Below are 23,612 nucleotides of genomic sequence, written 5' to 3'. Positions count from 1 at the left end.
CCTCATTAATGTGTTCAATCTTATACACTTAACTTTTTTTCTTGAACCTTCACTTCATCTTGTGAGCCAAGTCTCTAAATCCCCTAGCCGACTTGTGGACTTCAAGTCTTTTTTGGAACCCAAACTGATTGGGGCCCTTCATGTTGGTGATGACTTTCTTGGATACCCAAATAAGTTGGTTCCACCTCCGGCCCTTTCTCCTAACCATTTATGCAACCACTTTGCCATTGTTTTTCTTCTTGAGTTTGTAGTGGTTGCTCTTGGTGTAGATGTTGAAGGTCTTGTTGGAGAGGTTCATGATCTTCTTCTTCTTCTTGATCTCCTTCTTGACTTGCTTGTATTATAATGACTTGTGGCCTTCTTGATGGCACTTGAAGCATACCACGGTGGACCCCTCCGTAAGCTTCTTCACCATGATAGCATGGTTATCTTGAGAAGGTTGGACATAGTTCTTTTCTTTTAATCTTGCCAAGTCCTTTTTGAGTTTCTCCACTTCTTACTTGAGCTTATCATTCTCTTATGCAATGAGTTTATTAGATGGTTCTGCAACAACATTCTCAATGCATGTCTCATTGTAAAGGGGTGAGCTAGATAAATCAATCAAATCATCACAATAAGTAGAAGCATCTAGCTTAGATTTGAAATTAAATAGAGTGGTAGATTGCTTCAAAAGGGCCTTAGTTTGAGATTCAATGCACCTAAATTTAGCCTTAAGCTCTTCATACTTCTTGTTTAAAAAATTTAATTTGCTTAATAATTATTCATAATTAGAAACAAAGGTAGCATGAATGTCATTAAGTGCATTGAATTTTTTAAGCTTTTTTGATTGTTTCTTAAGGGTCCTTTGTTGCTCATTAATCAAATGAAGTTCTTCTTGAGAGGGGGAATCCTCATCGGATTTATTATAACTTAAATCGCTATTTATATCTTTGGCTATAAGGCACTTGTGAGATGACTTGCATGATGATGACTTGTATGATGACGATCTTGAAAAAGAGCTTCTCTTGGAGAGGAGGATGGTGAGACTTTCATCACTTGAACTCAATTCTTCATTGTCGCTCACTCATCTTCCTATGCTTGTGAATGATTTGCTTCTTCCTCTTGTCTCACTCTTGCTTTTGATCTTCTTATCTTTCTTGATATGATCAATTGTTTTGACCAAGTCTGTTAAGTAGATTGGATGATCAATCTTGAAATTAATCATCTTGATGTTCTTCTCTACTTGTAACATGAGTTTGACCATCTTAGGATTAATTTATTCATCATTCAATGTGCTTTGATCATCCTCTTTATAGCTCTCTTCATCTTAATCACCATCGTCTTCGCTTAAGCTTGACTCTTGCTCTTGTCTCCTCATCTTTGCCTTCATGTGTTGCCATTGAGCTTTCTTGCTTGTGAGAGCAAGGTTCTTGGTGTCAGATGACGTAGAAGCTTCAACCCCCATATTTATGGTCACCTCATGGGCAATGATCTTGCCTAGAACTTGGCTAGGAGTCATCTTGCTCATGTCATAGTTGTCGTAGATGATGGAGACAATTAGCTTATACTTTGGAAGAAGAGCGTGAAGTATTCTTCTCACCACTTGAGCATCTTTAATTTGTATCAAACCTAGCCCATTGATCTTATTGACAAGAATATTCAAATGTGAGTACATATCATTAGCACTTTTATGGGGTAGTTGTTTGATGCCATTGAGCTTAGTAACAAGCATATGATATTTTTCATTTCGCACATCCTTTGTGCTTCATTATTTCAATGAGACTATTCCAAATATCATGTATATTGGTGAGAGAATAAACACATTTAAATACATCAATATTTAAAGATAATAAAATGATACTATTTGCTAATGCATCTAATTCTCTCCTTGTTGGTGACACATAGTATCATCCCTTCTTCGATGACTCTCCAAACATCTAAACATTTAGCTTACAAATAACAATTCATAAGAATTTTCCATTGGGGGAAATTAGTGCCGTTGAAATGTAGAGCGCTATGGGTATCCATCCTAACATCGGACGTCATAATTCTAGGATGTTAAGCCTATCAAGAGCACGAGGCTCTGATAGCAATTGAGAGGAACGATGATGTCCTAAGAGGAGGGGGTGAATCAGGATACTTAGAAACTAATGGCTCCAAAAACTTCACAAGATAAACCTATTTCAATTTCTATCTAAATGTGCTCTAGGTTTATCTGATGTGTCTACTCTAGCACTCAAGAGGATTGCAACCTACTCTAGCAAGGTAAATTATAAGTATGTAAATGAGAAAACGTAAATAAGGTAGAGAGACAAACTCGACACAAGAGATTTTCCCGTGGTATCGGTGGCACACAAGCCACCTTTAGTCCACGTTGGAGCTCCACTAAGGATATGCTCCCGATCGTCAAGTCTCTTCTGGTCACGGATCTTGAGCTACCAAGTCACCAAAACAAGGCCTCAAGCATGAGGAGCAACCAATGAGGTCTCACCACTAACCTCTCTTCCGGTCACTTGTGCGTTGTCTTCACTTCGGAGCTTTAGTCACAAAGATAAGGGCCTCCGCATCACCGTACAATCTTTTTGTCGCCACTCCACACCAACTCAGAGGGTCAACAAGTTACTAGCAAGTCACAAGGACTCCAAGGCACCGACGCACCTCTCGGTACATGGTTGGATCACTCCTTGATCTACTCTCTAGGTTGTAGAACCTAGCAACACTTCTCTCTAGGTCTAATAGCACTAATCACTCTCTAATGGTGTGCTAAATTACCTTGGATGAACACTTTAAATACTTTGGTGGCTTGGATGTCTTCTCAAGTGTATATGAGATTATCTGGACTCTAGCACCTTCAAATGGCCGAGTGGGTGGGTACTTATAGCCTTAAACTCACCAACTAGCCGTTGCTTTAACTGCTCAACTTTATTGTGAACACCAGATGATCCAGTGACAACAATAGTACAAGCACCGAACCATCTGGTGTGTACAATCTCAGAAACTACCCGTTAGAACCCCACTCAAAACCATTTTTGAATATCAAATTGTCCGGTGTATACTTCATCTCCATTACTGAACTATCTGGTGTGTATACTTGAGCCTGATGAGCCAACTTCTTCACTGTTTAACTGTCCGGTGTATTGATCTTCTGATCACTGGACCTTCCAGTGTGTATAGCTTCATCTTCTCAGGATTTTTCACACACTTTGTTAAATGCTCCGGTGTGAGTCTCCGGTGCGCACAATATTGATCACTGGATCATCCGGTATATATAGCTTTATCTTCTCTTAGTTCTGGAAAACACTCCGGTGTGCACCGTCTTTTCATCACCGGATCTTCCAGTGTATTGATCTTCAGTCTTCGCAATTGCAGAGCTTTTGTGAAATGCTTCGGTGTGCACTGATTTTGATCACCGGACCTTCCGGTGAGTGCAATCTCATTTCAGCTTAGTTTTTCATCCTTCCGGAAAATGCTCTGGTGTGTACACTTGTGGCATCACCGGACTATCCGATGTAGTTATTTTCCGTAGGACTTCTCCAATTCAATCAAACTTTATCCCGGCTTCGGTGGTTTCTTCATGTATTGCATCCATAAGACTTACTAACATATATTCTTGACAAATATGTTAGTTCCATTGACTATGTTGTTATTAATCACCAAAATCACAATCATAACATAATAGGGCCATTTTTTTTCACTATACCAGTAACTTGGAGAACCTCTCCTGCCTCCCATTGAGCATACTTGAGCTAAGTAAAGTCCTCCCCACATATATGTGCATGTGTTACACATAGAGAGGGTTGTGAGGCAAGAATCAAGTGCATTTGCATTAGAGATTGAGATTTAGGCACTTGGTGAGAGTTAAGTTTATCTTGGCTTGTTATTCTTGGTGTTTGCCAACATCTAGAAGGTGCGACAGCGTTGTGATCTGGTGATCCTCTCAAAGAAGCTTGTGAGAAGGCCCGGTGTGATTGTGAGAGACTTTGTGCATATCTTGCCAAAGTGGTAAAGTGCAACTCTAGTGGAATCGAGGTAGTGAGTGGTTCATTGGATTAATCCAGCTCAAGATCAAGTTGCTCATGGTGAGCCTCTTCTTGTGATGAGAATTGCATACTTGATAGAGGAGAGGTTAAAGACTTGAACCCACCTCAACGTGGATTAGGGGAGACTGGCAAGTCTCCAAGACCACAGTAAAAAATTCGGTGTCTCCTTTGTGGTTTGACTACTTTAGCTTATTTACATTGTGTAATTTAGATTCTTAGAATTATAATTGCTTGCTTGTCACCCTATGATTACAAACCTTGAATATAGACATAGAGTGTTGATGCACTAGTTTGAGACATATAATTTCAGGGGTTTAGTTATCTTGTAATCGATTGTTTTTATTCCGCATTAGAATCGGTTAAATCTTGCTAGAATTTTTAGAACCGACTATCCACCCCACTCTAGTCGGCCTCCTTGATCCTACACTCCCCTTCCCCCCTCAAATGCAAGGCGTATGTAATAGCATTACATTTGAAAGAGGTGACACTAAGTAGTAAATTTAGACTAATATATCCAAAAACTGTCTCTTTGAAGCCATTGTAGAGTGGAGCCTTAGTAATCCTGTCGAATTAAGACGAAAAAGTGCAAATGAAGCACATGTGTAGAGACGTGATGATGATAACAAATGAATTCCCTTAGTCGAGAATCACAACAAAGCGACAATGAGTAGCAAGACAACGAGCAAAGTTATCACTAGAGCTACAGGAAGACCAAAATGACACAAGAATGCCATATATCAAGACTTGCGAACATAGCAATGACGAGTAGCAAGACAACAAAAGAAGTTGTCCGTAACACTACGGAATGATCTAGATGGCTAAGTTGCATCAATAACGATGGGAAAGAAATCGACTAATGGACGAAGGAATATGTGGACTCATGCGGCATAACAAACTCAAAGAAAGATTGAGACTTGGTTGAATGCAACGGAATACACAATCCTAAGACAAGACATACTGACACTAGCAATCAACAGCAATAGCAGCAAAGCAAAAGTTATCAAACAGCGACCAGCACATAAAAGAGCACCGGAGCAGCAAGCCTAGCACACCAGTGGTGCCACACAACGACTAGCACAATAGCAGTAGCGGGAGCAGTACCAAAGTGTGCAGCAACATGACGTGCAACAGGAGATTGACAATCGGAATACCACAACTCAAAAACTCAAACTTAGTACTTCTAACAAAAACCTAAAGGCATAGCATTGATAGTCTTGGACAGCATAAGAGAAATTGCTAGTAACTGGGCTTGTGGCTCCTCAGTCAAATAGGCTGAAGCCCATATCATCGTCAGATTCTTCCTTTGCCTCCTTCTTCTCCTTAGTAGCTAGAGTAGCAGCTGCACCAGCAGCCGGGGCAGCAGCAACTGGAGCCGCACCTCCACCAAATCCAACGGAGAGGATGAGGGCAATGTAGGTGCAAACGACCTCACTGGATGACATGGCGACGGGTGACTTCCTCTCAACGAACGGATCTGCGGTCTCAGAGGGAGAGAGGCATGAAGTCAGAGTAAGTAGTCGGCGGGGCAGCAGGCAACCGAGGTGCCTCCGCCTCTGATCTGCGGGTGGGCGGACATCTAGAGGGGATGGTCCGAGCCGATTGAAGGATCGAGATAGCAGCCTAGAGGGGGGGGGGGTGAATAGACGCATTTAAAATAAACTAAATCAAATATGCGGAAGCAGGTCAGATATTCCAATTTTACAATCGGATGTTCCGATAGGTATCGAATGTTCCGACTGAAGGACCGGAACTTCCGATTTAACTGAATTCAAACGTAACTAGAAATTCAAGCAAGACTGAACAATCCTATGTGATGCTAGTTGCAATAAGATATGGAACTACTCAATTTCAAGCAGAGCTAGCAACAACAAGGTATTACTCAAGATAAAGTATGAATTGCTCGAAATTGCATAAATAACAAGAAATAACCGAAAGCGGAGACAAGTTGAATTTGTTTCCGAAGTTCAGATCCTCGAGGGGATCCTACGTCTACGTTGAGGGCTCGATCACACTTGAGCCGGGTCTCTTTCTCCTCCCGATGTTGCACAAAGCACTACTCAGCTTCTTTTGGTATTTCTTCCCTTCTGAAAGCGAAATCTGACCTTTACAAACTTCTCATGATGCACCACAAGTGAATCAGTGGTTTGTGAGTGACTCCTAGCCGTCTAAGAGATCTCAATCTCCAAGAGTAACAAATTCTCATGAAGAATGCTTGGAGATGAACCCTAGTGCTCAAAGATTGCAAAGCTTATCACTAGCACTCAATCCCTTTTCCCATATCTCTCACACAAGATTGAATCACTTAAAAATGAGAGAGGAGAGGTGAAATGTTACTCTAGATCTATTTTACACGAAAGTAGGAGCAGCTTCCTGGCATTAGGGAGAGGAGGGGGTATATATAGAGATCCTCCAAAAACTAGCCGTTATGAGCACTTTCAGCCCACATCAGAACTTCAGATCCCCATGATCGGAACATCTGATGTTTGTGAAAAAAATAGCTTTGGACTTCTCTCCCAACCAAGATCTGAAAGATTCAACATTCGGAACTTCTGACTTCATAAATTGGAACTTTCAATCTAGAAATAATTACAAACCCGAGAATCCTATATTTTAGAAAATCGAACATTCTGACTACCATCGGAACTTTCAATCCGTGGATCGGAACTTCCGATCCAGTTAAATCTAGGAACTCGAGAATCCTATGTTAGAGATGTTCGGACCAGTCCGAACAACATCAGAACTTCTGACCCACTAATTAGAACTTCCGATCCAATTAAAAATAGGAACCCGAGAACCCTATGTTTCCAAATATCAGACATTCCGACTGACCAGAACTTCCGATATACTCATCAGAACTTCTGGTTTTTTCCAGAACTTTTTCAACCCGGTGTCCGTGTTGTGAATGGTGTCTCATTCTAAAGGATAATTTTGAGCACTAGTTCATAGCAAAGCCTTTAACGTTGCATCCCTCTTAGTAGTACGACGTTTTTATACTCAATTCAAAATAAAATGCTATAACCGTAGGAATAACCAAACACCGTCTTCTTTCTTCATTTTTAGGGTTCGCCAATGTTGTTTAGCTTTCATAATTAGGAGTTTCACCTATTCAAATACTAATTAAACGCATTAGTCCCTTAATCGCTTGCCATCAATAATCAAAACCCATACAAGGGGCCTAGATGCAATTTTACCCGTGAAGAACAAATTCCGGTGCGAGACCGACGGCGGTGAGAGGGTGCGGGTCGGCACGTGTTTGGATGGATCCGAAGCAATGTGCCGCCGCCAGCTGCACGATGGAGAACGGCGGCGACAAGGTTGTGACCGGCGACCGGCAAAAGTGGCTGAGAAACCTGATGGCGCGACGGAGAAGTGGCCAAGAGGTGGGAGGCCGGTGGGGCAGTGGTGGCCGATGGGAAGGGGAAGCACGATGCACGACAGAGGACCGACGTGTGCAAAGACCGATGGCGGGAAGACGGTCAGGAACAATATATTTATTTGGTGGACGAGTTGTGACACTCTAAAAAAAAACCTAAACCTAATTGTGATATCATGTTAGGAATAACAACTTGAGAAATACAGATAAGGATTTTAATAACCTAACCTATACGTAATGGATAAGGACTATATTCCTAACAAAGTGGTTATTTCTTTCTATTGTCTACTGTAAAAAAGCTGTGTTTTTTCTGGTTTAATCGTTTTTTCTGGTATACACTTTTTAAGACAATCCTAAACGCAGATAAATTCAAGAAAACCTGTTGCATAATCAAGCTGCATTTCATTAATATTCTAATGAAGCATAACTGAAAGAGTTCACATCCAATATTTCCAATTTGAAGCAAACAAAATTTGAAAGAATTCACACCAAAATTTTAAGACGATATACAGGACGCTCTTGTACCTTCTGACATGCACAGCTAGAACAAGAAGACACCAAAATGAACATCACCAACCAAAACGAACATGAGAATAATGCTTTTTTTGTTTGCTGCTTATCTACTTTGCCCACGGTTTTAAGGAGAGGACGACGACGAGTACGATTATCAGGAGGATGATTATCGCTATGCAGGTCCATTTTCGCGTGTTCTTCTGCAGCATCTTCGCTTTCTGGAGAAGGTTTGTTCCAGTCTGAATATGTTCACCTGCACTTGTAACCTGAGCAGAGGCAGATCAGAAGTCAGAACAAACCCGAACCTTGCAAGAAGTAGGGTGCTAACAATTCAGTGGCAAGGCACCAATAATCGTACCTGTGTCTCAATGTTGTCCAGCATCTCGCCTTGAGCTTCAACCAAGACAGCCAAATCGAGGAAAATCTGCATTCAGGAAGTTTTTACTGGTAAGAATGGTGAGTCCTTGAAACCTAAATTTTTGGGAGATAGGTTATTCATTACCTGCTGCAGATCAAGAAGCTTCTTCTCGATCTCTTTCACCGTGTCGTGGCGCTCTTGGATCTCCTGCAGTGTGTCCAGCACCTACAAATGCGAGAAGTTTAGGTAAGACCATCCAGCTTTGTCAGCATCCAAGCTTCAATGCTTCCAATGACCAAAAGAGTCAGTACCCTTCCACGCCCTTGCTCCTGAATTGCTCTCTGAAAGAGTTGCTCACCGTCCCCTGTTTCTATCAGGTTGTCGATTGTCTGAAATTTTGATTCCATGTTAGAAACATGGCACAAGCATATTTGCTAACAGTAATGACTTGAAGTGAAGGCTATATGGGTCTTCTTACCTCTTCGTCAGCGCGCTCGCCAGTTACTGTTCGGTTGGATATTTGCAGGAATGAAACAAATAATTAAGGCTATAATGCAACTGAACAGCAAATAGTTAATACTATCTTGAGAGTTTGAGAAAACAGACCGGTGAAAACACGACGCTCCACTACTTCTCGGTATTCCTTCTGGATTTCTTCTCGTAACGTCTGGACACAAATGTCATAGTAAATCACATGCTCATTTACAAACAGACAAGTGTAATCTTGAAGTAGCATAAACTGCCATTTTGTGGCTCCTTTTTAAGCTTTACCAGACTAAATGTAAGACAACCACAAAATAACTGAAGGCACAATCGTACTGTACTTTTAGTGTGTATATTGTGCGCAAGAACTGACCTAATTATGGGGATCTTTGGAATGGTATACTGAGCTAATTAATTGAGAACTGAAATTCAAAGTTAAAAGGAGGTACCTGAAACTCCAATATACGTTCTCTCAGCCTCTTTGTTAATGCACTGCAACAATATTATCAAGCAATCAATCATGTGAAGAATAGCTCAAGAGGGCAAGGAACAAGCAAGGGAATGATCACAGGGGGCGCACACAGTTGTTGTTGTCCGCGATCGGTCCACACCCGATCCCTTGCCAAACCCTGGCTTTTCTCTGTTTGCAACGTTCTGAAGAAAATATAGAAATCAGAGCAGCATAAGATACGAGAAGAACCATAGGTCAAATCTATAAGTACTCATAACTGATAATCCATGTAAGTACATATCATATATTAGTAGAAATGAGTCTCAGGAAGGATGAAACTAACATCTTTATTCAATTGCTGTACTTTTGATTTTGCCAGCCGTGCAACCTTTGTTACTTCATTGACATCCTTCTCCATGCGCTTTTTGACCTCTACAAATTAGAAAAATAGAATTCGTCCGTGATGCAACATTGGGGCAAGACAAAAAAAGTGCCAATGCTGCCCTACTTGCAGAAAATAACTGAAATCACATATGGTACCTTTCATCGCTGCTGCCTTCGTGACAACTTTTGATTCCTCATTTGAGTTCTGCATAGAATGGGATCTTTTAGATGAAGTCTAATATTGTTCAGTTAACAAGCATGCAAAACAGCATCTTGAATACATATATCAGTTACATAAATTCTGAAGTACTGCCGTGATATAATAGCCCCAGCTCCTAACAGGAGGCCGCTAATACTTTGGTGTTGGTGCTCACCTGAAGGTCCTTCAGTAACTTGGTCAATGTGTTGAGCAGGTTTTCGATCTCCTTGACCTGAATGTTGTGATAGCACAAAGTTTAATGCGTTGAACTGAAACCGTGTTAAGTGGTCGACCACTTCTGAGTGGCTGTTGTTTACTGGACGAGATATCAACTCTACCAAAAAAACAAACGAGGGACCTGTTCAAAGAAGCCATCGAAACCAGGCTGCGCAGAACTTGTCATGCCACCCTGAATTCCGAGCTCGATGTCGACATTTCCCGGGGCCTGCTCCCTTCTGCTGAGCTCAAATGAGTCCTGTCAAATTTAAAAAACAAAATATGCACATCTAATTTTAGCTTTCACAAAATCACAGAAATAGAAACAGCTTAGATACAAAGTCAAACGAAACAAGGACTCTGAATTTGCACAAGCTTGGACCAGAACGGTACTATGGATTTTTCATTTTTGTATCAAGACTGAAATTTTAAAACCATGATATTGTGAAGCAAAACAAGTGATCATGCCAAAATTCAAACAATTCGAACAGATCATGTTCTAAAAAATTCAAAATTTCTGCGGACAGCCACTCCAGGAAAATATAATCAACTCGTGCCAAAGTTTATCCAGAAAAAAAATATAGTATCATTCCAGCAGAGCATGCCCTCATCATCTCAAAATTTCCATAAACAGCTACACGAGTAAGAACACCAGGAACACGATCATCAACTCTGCCAAAGTTCACCAAGACATATTAAACTGGTAGACACGAATTAACCAGGACCGATCCAATTATAAAACCACAACTAGAACAAGAACATCTCCAAACCCTGGCCACCTCTTCGCAGCAAAAGCAACCCAAGAACCAACCAAATCGCAAAAAACGGCAAGAACACGGAACCAAATCGCCACCACCCAGCATGAACAGCTCCACCTCCCCGAAACCACCACGAACACAACCAAGCGACGCAAGAACAACAAGCTGTGAGGCAAGAACGGCGCCACGCACCGTGAGAAGGTTCCGCATCCTGCCGGTGCAAGAGAACGCGCGGGATCGATGCCGAAAAACTCGAAATTTTTCGCCGGCACGCGCGGGCCGGGAGGCGGGCGGAACGGGGTGGGAGCCGTGGATTTTGACCGGGAATTTGAGGTGGAATTGAAGGTTGCCTGGGAGGAAGGGAAGCAGGAACGGGGGAGGGGTTTATTGACTGCCTCTGCCTGAACGGAGGATTTGGCGGTCGTGGAAGACTTTCTGATCTGCTGCGGCGTGGTGTGACAGCGAACAGCGTCTGGGTGAGCCAATGGATGCTCCGTGTAACTCTGTTCGGTTGATGACTTATAGCCTCTCTCTCTTTCTAGAAGTTTTTTTTCCCTGATGAGAGAGATGGGTCTGGCCTCGACGAGAGAGAGGGCGTGCGGACGCACTTTGTAGCCAGTACTCTCTCCGGCTCAAAATATAAGGTGTATTAATATTTTAAAAAAAATCAAACTTTATACATTTTAATCAACTATTAGTTAAATTATACATATATTTTAATATAAAAATTTTATTAAATAAATATATATTTTTAGATCTTTTAATACGATATTGATTCTGTAACAATTTATAATATATTGTAAAATCAATTAATGATAAAAAAATATTTTTAAATATTTCTTAAATCTTAATACACGCTGTATTTTAAAACATATGGAGTATAATAAAATGCCACCGGATGGAGTATAATAAAATGCCACCGTGTTAAGCTGTCGCATAAAGGTTATTTTGAATTATAGTCTACATTAAGTAAACTGTAGGATTGAACGCTTGCTTGGTTGGTAGAGTGCGCCGTCAAGCGTCCTTGAAGCCATGTGTCCATCTTATTTTTAAGTGAATGTCAGAACTCTTGACATAATTTTTTTTTCAAAAAGATCAAGTAATTTGTATGGTTTATAGAACGAGACCTTGTGTATGCCTTCTTTTACACATGAAACACCGTGTCTAGACGTCTAGTGACATGTGTCCTTTCTTTATCTCTCTCTCCTCGCCCTTTTATCCTACATCTCGGTGAATTTTTTTGACACGGCTAAGGTTAAGGTATGGCATTTCAAAATGCCCAAGATGAGGTGAAAGAAAATGATATATACGTGGCCAAGCTATAATAGCAGTGCAAGCGTCTTAAGCATTTTCAACAATGTAGTCAGCTATTATCTACAAGATTTGTCCATGCCATCTGGAGTTTCATAACAAACAACATCTTCAATAGTTAAGCTATAACATGTTCTCTGCATTTAATACATGTTTACGTGTAGTATGGTATATAATAGGACATAACGCCTGCATGTGTCTAAAGATGGACTACTTAGTTAGTAGTTAGCTTTTTTTTTTCCCATATGTTATCCCCTCTACATGGACAAACATAGACAAAACTATTGACGTTGATACCTTAGGGTAAGTATATTAGTTCACGTCAATTATTTTACAGGTTATCTCGTGCAATGTCATGTAGGATTAGTGATACGAAGGAAAGGGAGGGAAGTGAGAGAAGGATGTCGTTGTTTCGCGAAGCAAAGATATCATGAGCTAAAATTTAAAACTATGGGACTACTCTGCACTATTGTATAAATTATTATTATCATACAGCTCACATTATTTATTTATTTTATACATAAATTAAAGGGTCATATAATTACTATAAGACAGTTGAAAAAACAATTTATTGCAGACGTTGTCTGTTAAATCATCTTAAAATTACGTATCAATGTATGAGTCGGCCTATAAAACAGCATAAATAGACTTGCCATTATAGCGAGATGACAATCTCGGCCTATAAAACGGCATAAATAGACTTGCCATTATAGCGAGATGACATAGATTGTTGGAAACACCGGTAGATAGCACGAAAGGAACAAGACAAAGGCCATTCATTGCATAACTTTCATCTCTTACCAAGAGTCCTCCATCAAGCACATGCAAGGAACTGAACAAATTTTCGATGTAGGAAATTTTCTTAGCCACTAAGGAAGCACACCGATTTGGAAATAAACAGCTGGGAGCGCTATCATACTCTGTGTGTGTGTGACTGGGCATGTGGCACAGAGGTATTCAACGTGTAATAAGTAGGGTCAAATTGCTGGTCAGGTTAGAATTAGTCCATGGAAGAAGTTTCCATACCTTTCAATCTGTTAATATTCCTTCATGAAATTGATAGTCCTTCATTTTGTTTCCTTTTTCTTCTTCTCAATGTTACTTGGAGAGCTTTGGTTTACTTGGCTTCTATGGAGGTAATGCACAGCAGCGTAGAGCCCTCGCGTTTGTCCTTGCCATGATTTAGGCCTGTCCTTTGGCTAACTAACTCTTGTGACTTGTGAGTGGACATTAAAAAAAAACTCTTGTGAGTTTAAGGCCCTAAAAACACATTTGGCTATCTAATTCTTGTGAGTAAACATCTAAAAAAAACTATTACGAGTGGAAGGTCCTAAAAAACCCTTCTGGGTGAAAATCGCATGCATATAGTTTGAGAAATGCCTTTTTACCATCACTGGAGGTGCCAAGAGGTATCATTGATTATAACTTGAGAAGTACTAAAAATTGGTACCTCCGATACCATAGTTTTGGTAACTCGATACCTTTTCAAGAACCTTAAAAAGCTCTATGAGAATATAGGAATTTATTGTTGGCAAAATATATTGTGCAAAACGCCGCCCTAATACTTCTCGATACTCCTGGATTGCTTCTCGTAGTGCCGGGAAATATATTTCATAATAGATCACATGTCGATTTACACACAGACATTTATACCCTTGAATGAGTCTAAACTACCATTTTCTAGTTACTTTTCAAAAAGGAGGGGGAAAAGAAAGCTTTATGCGACAAAATGCTCGACAGCGCTAAAATACAGTTAGGTTTAATAAGCATGTAGAGATTTTTTTTTTGTAAAAAACCTTTAGGAGTAAATTGCATCATGGGCGCTATAACTTGTGAGGTGGAGGCAACCATGTGATGGAACGTGAGAATTGTTTCTTCAAGTCATAAATTGATCTTATTCAGTAGTGGATTTCAAGTCAAAACTTACATCATCTGGAATTAGAGTTATTTTGAATAGAGTTTGTATCATCTGGTCAAGGGGAACAAAAAGAACCATCGGTACGATTGTATCCCTTCCCTTTGATCCAGTGAATAGAGTTGACCATGCACCGGAGACCATACTCCGAAGTAGCGAAGATCAAACCACAGATGGAAGACCTAATCAACATCGGAGAAGGATAGAAGAAGAGCATAAGCTAGATTTTTTGTTATTTCTAGATAAATTATCTGATAAGAAAGAAGTTATAAGGGCATTAGAAGAATCAAAGTCTCTAGATTGAGATATAATTAATATTAAAAGACTTTGGGAAGAAGTCTAAAACTTTATTCTCTCATAAATATATGTCTGGATATAATAAAACTTTAAAAGAAACAGAAAAATACTTAGTTGATCCTGTTGATTTTTCTGATTACGAATCACTTGAAGAAGACTTTAAAGTAATAATAAGACAAAATAATACTATTCTCCAATTGTTGATTCAGATTTTGAATAGAATTAATAATGAAGAAAATAGAAAAGACACTGTTATGCATATATATATACACACACATACATATATGTATATGTATTTACACATAGGATGTAGAATAATTCTTCTATACCCAGCACAACCCAACCCCCTACCACGCGTGCCCACACGTTGCTCGCCCCTGTGCCCGCCTGCCCGCCCGCCCACCCAATCGTGCTCCCCCGCCCACGTGCCCGCGTGCGCCCCCACCACACGTCCCCACGTGTCGCTCACCCTTGCGCCTCCTGCTCAGTAGTTGTCTAGTTCTTGTTATTCAGTAATTCTTCAATAATTTACTATGATTAGGATGCTTCAGTAGTTGTTAGTAGTTTTGTTTAATAGTTATGTCAGTAGCTGTTCAGTAGTTTCAAGTCATAGAAAAATTGTTCAGTAGTGTCAGTAGTTCAGTATTAAGTAGTTCCAAGTTATAGTAAAATTGTTCAGTAGTTTGTGTCAGTAGTGTTAGTAGTTGTTAGTAGTTGCTAGTAGTATCAATAGTTTGTTCAGTAGTGTTAGTAGTTTTGTTCAGTAGTGTCAATAGTTATCAGTAGTTGTTTAGTAGTTTCAAGTCAAAGTAAAATTATTTAATAGTTTTTAGTAGTTTGTGTCAGTAGTTTATATCAGTAGTATTTGTAGTTTGTTCAGTAGTATCAGTAGTTTTGTTAGTAGTTGTCAGTAGTTGTTCAGTAGTTCCAAGTCATAGTAAAATTGTTCTGTAGTTTTGTTCAGTAGTGTCAGTAGTTTAATTCAGTAGTTGTCAATAGTTTTGTTATAACTTAGAAGTTACCGACAACTACTGTCAATAGTTGATTTCAAAGTTTTGTTAGGCTTGCTCTTAGGCTTTTCAAAATTGATTTCAAAGTTTGGTACAAATTTTGGATTGACCCTATCATCATGTATACATCGTTTTCAGATATTCAAGTCATTCAATAGCTTCAGAAGTTTGCAGTTATTTTCAACAGTTTCTTCAGTATTTTTAGGGTTCGACAGTAGTTCAGTTAAAGATCATTACATTAGTGGTAGGCGGCGACGGAGATAGGTGGTGGAGGGGCGAGGTGGAAGAGGCGAAGTGAGGGGGCGGGGGGAGGGGGTGTCGGGGGCCGCGGGTGAGGCACGCCGAGTGGGGGGAGGGGTATAGAATTCTGTAGCTAGGTATATATAAATACATCTATATTTAGAAGTATTTGACATTAGAAAAGCAAACTTACTCTATGGTGTTTAGTCCTGTGCAGAATTTGCTCCTATCCGCCAAATTTTTTGTCATGTTGATTGGTGGCCTAGGAGTTCCACATTTGTATGGAGATATGTATCTTGTCAGGACATTAACAATCCTATGGAACATTGGCCTAGCACGAATACAATATCCTGACTCATCCTGTGTTGAAGCAAATGTTAATTGTGGAACCACCTTCTCGACATTAGGTGCATCATTGTCTGTGATGGTTTCTGATACACTTTGAGATTCAAAATAAATGGAAATCTGTGAAAAATTTGTTGTGCAGTAATAAACAAATTAACTAAAAATGGGATGTTTAATTTACTGGTAGTTTCCCAGAATTCTCCTTCCCGACCTTGTCCTTCCTCTTGTCACCAAGAATTATCTTTTCCATAGTATAATTATCAAAGAACCTAGCTCGGGGAATAAGTTTGTGTAGCAGGTTGTCCAAATAGGATATCTAAATTTGAAGGAAAAACACAATTAGTTAATCAAGCTATGGGATCAATCAACACCAAAATCTTATATGGGCGTACCGCAATACTCACTCGCAATAGATTTGCATAGCCAGGAATGGATTTGTGTTTTTCACTGTGCCATATTAGCGCAGCTTGCCGCAAATCATGGATCACTACTTGGCACCAGTTAATATCCCGAAATACAGAAAAGTGTTTGGTCATGAAGGCATCCCGACCCCTTATGTTGTTGTCTGGGCCTGGGAACAACAACTTGTTGAATGCTACTACAAAAAAAAACCTAACCACCAAGTCATCATCAATACCAAATTTTCTAATAAGGTCCAATAGATGCTTGCGTGTCACATCACTGTTTGGTTCAACAAGGACCAATTTTTTAAACTCGGCCAAAGCGCGTTCATTATCCTTAGTTGAGCTAGGTGGATCTCTATCTCCGTAAGGTATATTGATGACCTTGTCAATGACCATTTGATTAATCTACATGCCATTCTCATGTCCAACATCGACAGACATTGAATTTGGATTGTTGGGGAATTGTCTCATAGGCCCCTTCGGGCATTGGGTCGAAGACCTCTGCGGACACTGCAAACTAACAAGGCTTATGGTTACTATGGATCTGTCCTGTTGCAAGAACCCTTCAGCAAGCCAAAGGAACCCTTTGGACTCTCCGCGCCATGGGAATGGTTCCGAAAGCTAGGGAGGGTGAAGCCTTGGTCGGGCCTTTGGAGCTCGGCCGAAGGGCTTCACTTGATGTCGTGATGGTGTCACTCGAAGGTATGCCGAAGGTGTGGCCGAGCAGGGACCTTCGGAAGTCCAAGCGAAGGGTGACCCAAGTCCAACACGGAGACAAAGGAAATGGCGAAGGCATGGTCGAAGGGAGGACCGATGTTAGCGAGCAAAGACCATGAGGGGTAAGATTGTAAATAATCTAGATGTACTTAGGATAGTACCGTATTACCCTCAAATATACCAAGAATGTAGTAGTTGGAGGGGTACTCTCGTAAACTGTAACAGGGAACGGTTAGGTACAGCCTATAAATAGGGCGTAACTGTAACTGATAAGACAGGTGACACTAATTCCAACAAAGGCTTCTCTATTTTGTGTACGTTTCCCTTATGCCTTCAGATCACTCCGAGGTCCTAAGCCCCATCACTCTATTGGCGACGCTAGTTCACAACAGTTGGCATCGTCCATGAGGATCGAACCATTTCGAAGCCGTGCCACCCAAAAAGAAGCCGAAGGGCATTGATACATCCACACATCAGACACAATAGCTTTTTGAGGGGGACACAACCACGGCTACTCCTCCGCCCGCACCGGAGCCAATCACCACTTCGATCGAGGTAGCCGAAAAGGGCCAAGAAGAGTAAAATGATGTGGTTGTGCTGCCCACTGAGGATGGTCGAGTTCGCGAATAGCCAACTCACCAGGAAGATGCAATTGCTTTGATGTGAAGGGTAGAGGCCAGCCTTCGCGCTCATTTCAAAGCTTCGGCAGTAGTGAAAGAAAAGGCCCCTCATTTGGAAGACCATGAAGACTTCGATCATTTTCAAGACTATGAAGACGAGGAAGAAGAAGAAACTGAAGCAGAAAGACTTCTAGCCACTTCGATTGGCTAGAAGTCAAAGACCTAGAACGACAAATAGCACAAAAGAAGCGCATGCTAGAGAGCTTGATAGTGAGTCAGAAGGTGGTTGGATACCGTTGATGGGCTAACGAAGCCAGAAGAATGCTGGAACAGTTGGAAGGCCAAATTAGCATGCTGCAGCGCGAGGACAAGGAGGGTGGCACACCATCACCCCTTTGCCAGCGTTTACAGCAGGGGTTGTGCAAGATCTTTGGTCCAAGTCACATGCAGGCGATCCAGACTTCCTGCTCTCCTCTGGCTTGTAGAACCAGCCTTGGCCTTCGGGTTTCAAAATGCCTAGAGTGATGATGTTTGACGAAGAATCAGATCCAAGGGAGTTCGTCATGAGCTTTGAGACAGCAGTCGAATCTGCTAGTGGAGATGACATGACACTAGCAAAGGCCTTTGTGTTGGCAGTAGAAGGGATAGCAAGATCCTGGTACTCCACCTTACCTTCGAGGTCGATATATTCATGGGAGCAGTTGCACGATGCCCTTTTCTACACGGCTGGTGACCTCTTCACAGTCAAGCCACAGCCGACATAGCCACTTAAAGACTACATGGGTTGTTTTGTACATGTGCGCTATCAGGCGAAGGGCGTGAGTGAGGATACAATCATTGATGCTGCTATCCAGGGCATTAGAGGAGGGCTGCTAGCAGCAAAGCTAATGCACAAAAGGCTGGAGAGTGTTCAAGAACTCTTCAACAAAATGGAGGAATATGCAAGATCTGAAGCAGACCATCAACGAAGGAAGAGCGAAGTGGTAGCGTTAAAAAAGTCGAAGCCTTCTCCCTTCAACAAGGAAGGAAGTAGTGACCAACCAAAGGACATGCCGAAGCACTCAAAAAAAGTGATGTATTTCAAAGCAAAAAGAGACCAACTAGATAGAATCTGGGACCGAGGATGTCTTGCAAGAGGTTGTCAAAGCCCTGGGCAGTGGAGGCCGCGGCGATCAAAGTGATAGAGGCCATAGAGGTCGAGGCAGCAGAGGAGGATGGGCACCATGTGACCAGAGTGTTAGGGAACGGGTACGCTACGCTAGGACAATTTAAAGTTTCTCTACTACGTTCAACCAGGAAACCATGCCAGAAGGGGATCATAGATCGTTACCGCTAAATGATCTCATCGACCACGAAGAGGAAGCAGCAACCATGAAGAGGAAGCAACGACCATGTAGAGGAAGTAGTCAATCTTGTCCTACCATTTTTGTCACCGATCAACATCGCAGCAATGGCAGCAGCGCCTCCACGTTATCCACACATACGGGGATGAAACATCGTACATTGGTGTGCTAGCACCGCACCTGGCTAGGGTTTCATAGGGAGGCCAAGAAGAGGTGGCGACTAGGGTTTTAGGGTGGTGGAATCCTAGTGCTCATGGCCCCTACCTCCTCTTATATAGAGCACGCTAATGGGCCTTCCATGCTGGTGGCCTATTATGACTCTAATCCCTCATGGGTCAGAATCCAATAAAGCCCACATGTGGATCTAATCCGAATTGATGATTCCACTAGAGCATATCACTAATAATCTCTCACTTGCACTAGAGTCAATCATACAAGTAACTCAATGTTCTAACCCGTTAAGTGTGTGACCCATTAGGTTCATGTGTGAACGGTCGTGACCCAGAAACCCTTTTCGAACCACAAGTCAATAGCGGCACATAGCAGGATATATTCACTCCCGAACATACAAAAAGATCGTATCGGCAGAACCTTGATATACATATACACCAATCTCTTTGCCTCATGACATCAGTCAAGCTCAAGGCAAAATACGTGTCATCCTTGTGATAGCTCGACCATTCACTCATTCTTGTAGTGGATTACTATCTCGTGATCAATTCTTTAATCACATTGGCATGGCCATGCACTTTCTTAATCCATCCACATCAAGGGGCCCAGAGATATCTCTCCCGTTATCTAGGAGGGACAAATTCCATCTTGATTGCTCACATCCCACGACATGTTTCATAGCATACCCGAAAGCTACCTTTGTAACTATCCAGTTATAGAGTAGCATTTGGCAACCCCTAAGCATGCTACTACACATTCTGGGAATCAGTGACGATCTCAGGTCTAAGGATCCTGAAGATACACCATTTGGACTACAACTGATGGCATAATAAATAACATCCCAGCAGTGTCTCAAGGTGGGTCAATCCAACACCATGTTATCTAACATGTGTCCACATTATTGATTTCATATCTCCATATCTATGATCCATGAAATATGATCATTTATCAGTCAATGTGCTAATCTATGAATCATTATTGTCCTACATAATGATATGGAGCTGAAATGACACAAGAAGCTGAGCGAAGAATGATAGAATTCCTTCATAAGAATGAAGATGTCTTTGCATGGTCGCCGAAGGATTTGCAAGGAGTTAGCAAAGATATCATCGAACACACTCTAAACATTGATCCAAAGGCAAAGCCAAAGAAATAAAGGCTTCAAAAAATGTCGAAAGAAAGAGAAGATGCAACGAAGGCTGAAGTGCAAAAATTGCTTGACGTTGGGGCATATGCGAAGCATTCCACTCCGAGTGGCTGGCCAACCCAGTGTTAGTCAAGAAAAATAATGGCAGGTGGAGGATGTGTGTTGATTTCACATACCTGAATAGAGCATGTATGCAGAACAACTTCCCTTTGCCGTGCATTGACCAGTTGGTAGACTCCACAGCTGGCTGTGAAATATTAAGCTTTATGGATGCATACTCGGGGTACCACCAAGTTTGGATGGCTAAGGAGGACGAGGCAAAAACAAGCTTTGGAACCTCCTTCGGGATATATTGTTTTGTAAGAATGGTCTTCGTCCTTCAGAATGCTAGGGCCACCTTCGTCAGATTGGTCCAAATTATACTGCAATCATAGTTGGGAAGGAACGTATCTGCATATGTCAATGACGTAGTCGTTAAGAGCATCAAAGAAGGCGATCATTTGGATGACCTTCGGGAGACTTTCGGCAATCTTTGAAGCATAGGTTTAAAGTTGAATCTAGAAAATTATGTATTCAGTGTGCGAGCTGGGAGGTTGTTAGGACTCTTGGTGTCGAAAAGGAGCATCGAAGTAAACCCAGAAAAAAAATACAAGCAATACTTGATATGAGGCCTCCGAAGAATAGGAAAGAGGCATAGTGATTGGCAGCTCTGAGCCGATTCATTTCATTACCAAATCATCAGAGCGAAGCCTGCCCTTTGTCAAAGCCATCAAAGGCTCAGACCCATTTAGGTGGAGCATGAAGCAGCAAAATGCTTTTGATGAGTTGAAAGAGTATTTAACGAAGCATACAACATTGACATCGGCAATGCACCTTCGCATGAAAAAGTTGAGGTGTTGCTCGCCCTCACCAGGCAATGCATCCCCGCAGAAAGAAAAGGTGTCAATCACATCAAAGCAACTATTCTCTATATGCATGTGTCAAAGTTGTACTTTCTACACACGTGTTATATCAATGCATCTAAGTGTTTATTCTTCATGTGTACACATCGAAGTAATGCTAAGCCTCGAACCGAAGGTAGCACACCTATGGTTTTGAATAAGAAAAAGATTATGTCGCTAGACCCAAGTGGGGGTTACATACTTCAGTATGAATGAAATTAAAGCATTACTTGAATTGTAAATGAGAGTAGAGTACCTGATGAAAGAAAAAATTCAACTTTGATCACAAAACAAAGACGAATACACCTTTCGGCCAATATGAAATTTGTCTTTGAATAAAAAGATATGAGCGAAAGCACTAAAAATTTGTCGAATCAAAGCTAGATTAGACAACGTTTTTTCAATCGACGCTTCATGCACGTTGCTACCGAAGGTCCCTATGGCTTAAAAGTCGAGGGGCAATGCTTTTTCGATCGACGCTTCATGCACGTTTCTGCCAAAGGTCCCTACGGCTTAAAACTCGGGGGTGGTGTTTTTTCGATCGACGGTTTGCACACATTGCTGTGAAGGTCTCTATAGCTTAAATGTAGGGGGGCGGCATTTTTTTATCAACGCTTTGCGCACGTTGATGCCGATGGTCCCTACGGCTTAAAAGTTGGGGTGGCATTTTTTTTATGGATGCTTCATGCATGTTGCTGCCGAAGGTCCCTACGGCTAAAAAGTTGGGGGCCGAAGGCTCAAATAAAAAATTCAACAGAAGATAGCTTGAATTCATTCTGCAAATCCATCAATGTCAAGATTTACAAAAAAATTATACATTTGACTGCTACCAAATTGGAAAGCGATACCTTGCCTTGCGAAAAAGGCTTCGTTGGGTCCAATGGGAACCTGACGTAACTATCTGAAGAGGTGCCAGGCGAAGGCACAGGCAGAGCACCATGATCTTCAACAAAAGGTGCTCTTTGCGAAGGATGAGGTTGACGTCGATAACAAAAGTGCATGAGCGAGGTCAGGTTTCAACTCAGGCTTCAGCTCAAGGAGCCCTAACAGTGGGTAGGAATCTCCACACTCTATCCTATGGATTTCCCGCTCGACCCTTCGGATATCTAAGTTCGAAAGGAGAAATGACTCCCAAAACGCTTTCGACTTAGCGTTTCTAGCATCATAAACTGTAGTCTTTGCTCACCAACATTTATCAAATTCTATGTCAGTGTGTCAACGGTGGAATGAATCCCATCACGCCCTTGACATGAAAAAGTTGTCTTGCATCATAGTTATAGAGGCAACACCTTCGACTACCTATGTAGAATCCGAAGGAAGGACCTGCATAGGAAGCGAAGGATCATCAAAATATTTAACAAGAAATGAAGTGAAAATATATTACAAAGCTTTCGATAAATGACAAATGTTTCGAACACAAAACATGATACAATGTCGCCCCTTGCTCAAACCTGCTATGGACACTTGGGCAAATTTGGTGCTTTAGTAGCTCTTTGCAAAGGGGCGGGCGGTGAAGTAGGTGGGACAGAGGTTCTTGTAGTGGTCGAAGCATCCCTGGTCTTCACGACAGCCTACAACAAAAGCCAGACATAAATAAGTGAGAGAATAATAAAACAATGCTAATGCATCAAGAATATAAAAGGTACTTACCCTTTGTTAGTTATTCTCCACCTCTTGAAGGGCGAGGTCGCTGCTGTGTTGGCACTAGTAGTTGCTGGTGAAAGCTTTGGCAGCAACCTTCGATGCCTTCGACACCGCCATGGTCGACATGTCCAGTGGGTAGCGGAATAAAGGGCTCTTGAGTGCCTTGTGGTGGTCGCAGCCTGTCATCTCCAAAGATTGTATAAGAATTTGGCCAAATATCATGGCTCAGAAATTGCCATATAAGTGGGATGCTTGCCAAAGGCCTTCAGACGATTCCTCGATCCAACCAAGAAGGTTGTCGAGGTCGCCGTTGTCGAAGGCTAGAGTTGAGGCCGAAGCACCAAGTTCTTGAAGAGTTTTTTCAATAATCTTTGCCTTCCCTTGCATAATGCTTCGGCTAGGCATTGATTTTCAAGTTTCTCGGCCGTGAAGGTGGCATCAAGCTCTGACACACGTGCTTCAGACGCCTCTGTGCATTGACGAAGGGTGTCTACTTATGTCTCCAATTCCTACGTGTGTAGAACCACCGTTTTCGTTTGCCAGACATATTTGCCAAGCTTGCCTTCGGCCTTCTCTGCTCTTTGGAGCAGCATGTCCCTTAACGCCTTCGCCCCCTTCATGCGATTCTCAGCTTGTTCCGCATGCTTGCGCATAGCGCACGCGAGAAGCATGCCCTGTAGCAAGATTATAAGTACTAGTGTGCGAAGGAGAGCATAATAATAATCAAAGGTACCTTTGTTGTCACGACGTTGA

At 41.6% G+C, this 23,612-nt stretch overlaps 1 protein-coding gene across 1 annotated transcript; it reads right to left on the bottom strand.

Annotated features, from left to right (window-relative positions):
- Positions 1–7,774: 7,774 nt before the first annotated feature.
- Positions 7,775–11,204, bottom strand: LOC133906620 (syntaxin-132-like). The gene is made up of 13 exons (XM_062348576.1): positions 10,947–11,204; positions 10,139–10,255; positions 9,956–10,012; positions 9,738–9,786; positions 9,541–9,629; positions 9,327–9,400; positions 9,196–9,238; positions 8,870–8,930; positions 8,742–8,767; positions 8,575–8,652; positions 8,408–8,488; positions 8,264–8,329; positions 7,775–8,171 (listed from the first exon to the last, which is right to left on the bottom strand). Exons 1-13 carry the CDS (start codon positions 10,962–10,964, stop codon positions 8,013–8,015), a joined length of 918 nt encoding a protein of 305 aa, XP_062204560.1. The 5' UTR covers positions 10,965–11,204; the 3' UTR covers positions 7,775–8,012.
- Positions 11,205–23,612: the final 12,408 nt, after the last annotated feature.

The sequence above is a fragment of the Phragmites australis genome, chromosome 23 (genome assembly GCF_958298935.1).
Source record: "Phragmites australis chromosome 23, lpPhrAust1.1, whole genome shotgun sequence".
Classification (NCBI taxonomy): domain Eukaryota; kingdom Viridiplantae; phylum Streptophyta; class Magnoliopsida; order Poales; family Poaceae; genus Phragmites; species Phragmites australis.
The sequence above is the reverse complement of the archived record's forward strand: the minus strand, read 5'-3'. Positions and strand labels throughout refer to the sequence as shown.

Bases quoted from the DNA above. Each gene is read 5' to 3' on its own strand.
- LOC133906620 (XM_062348576.1), bottom strand. The intron at 8,489-8,574 runs GTACTGACTCTT...TCGCATTTGTAG, and splicing joins AGGAGCAAGGGCGTGGAAGG to GTGCTGGACACACTGCAGGA. The intron at 8,172-8,263 runs GTACGATTATTG...GCCTCTGCTCAG, and splicing joins TGGACAACATTGAGACACAG to GTTACAAGTGCAGGTGAACA.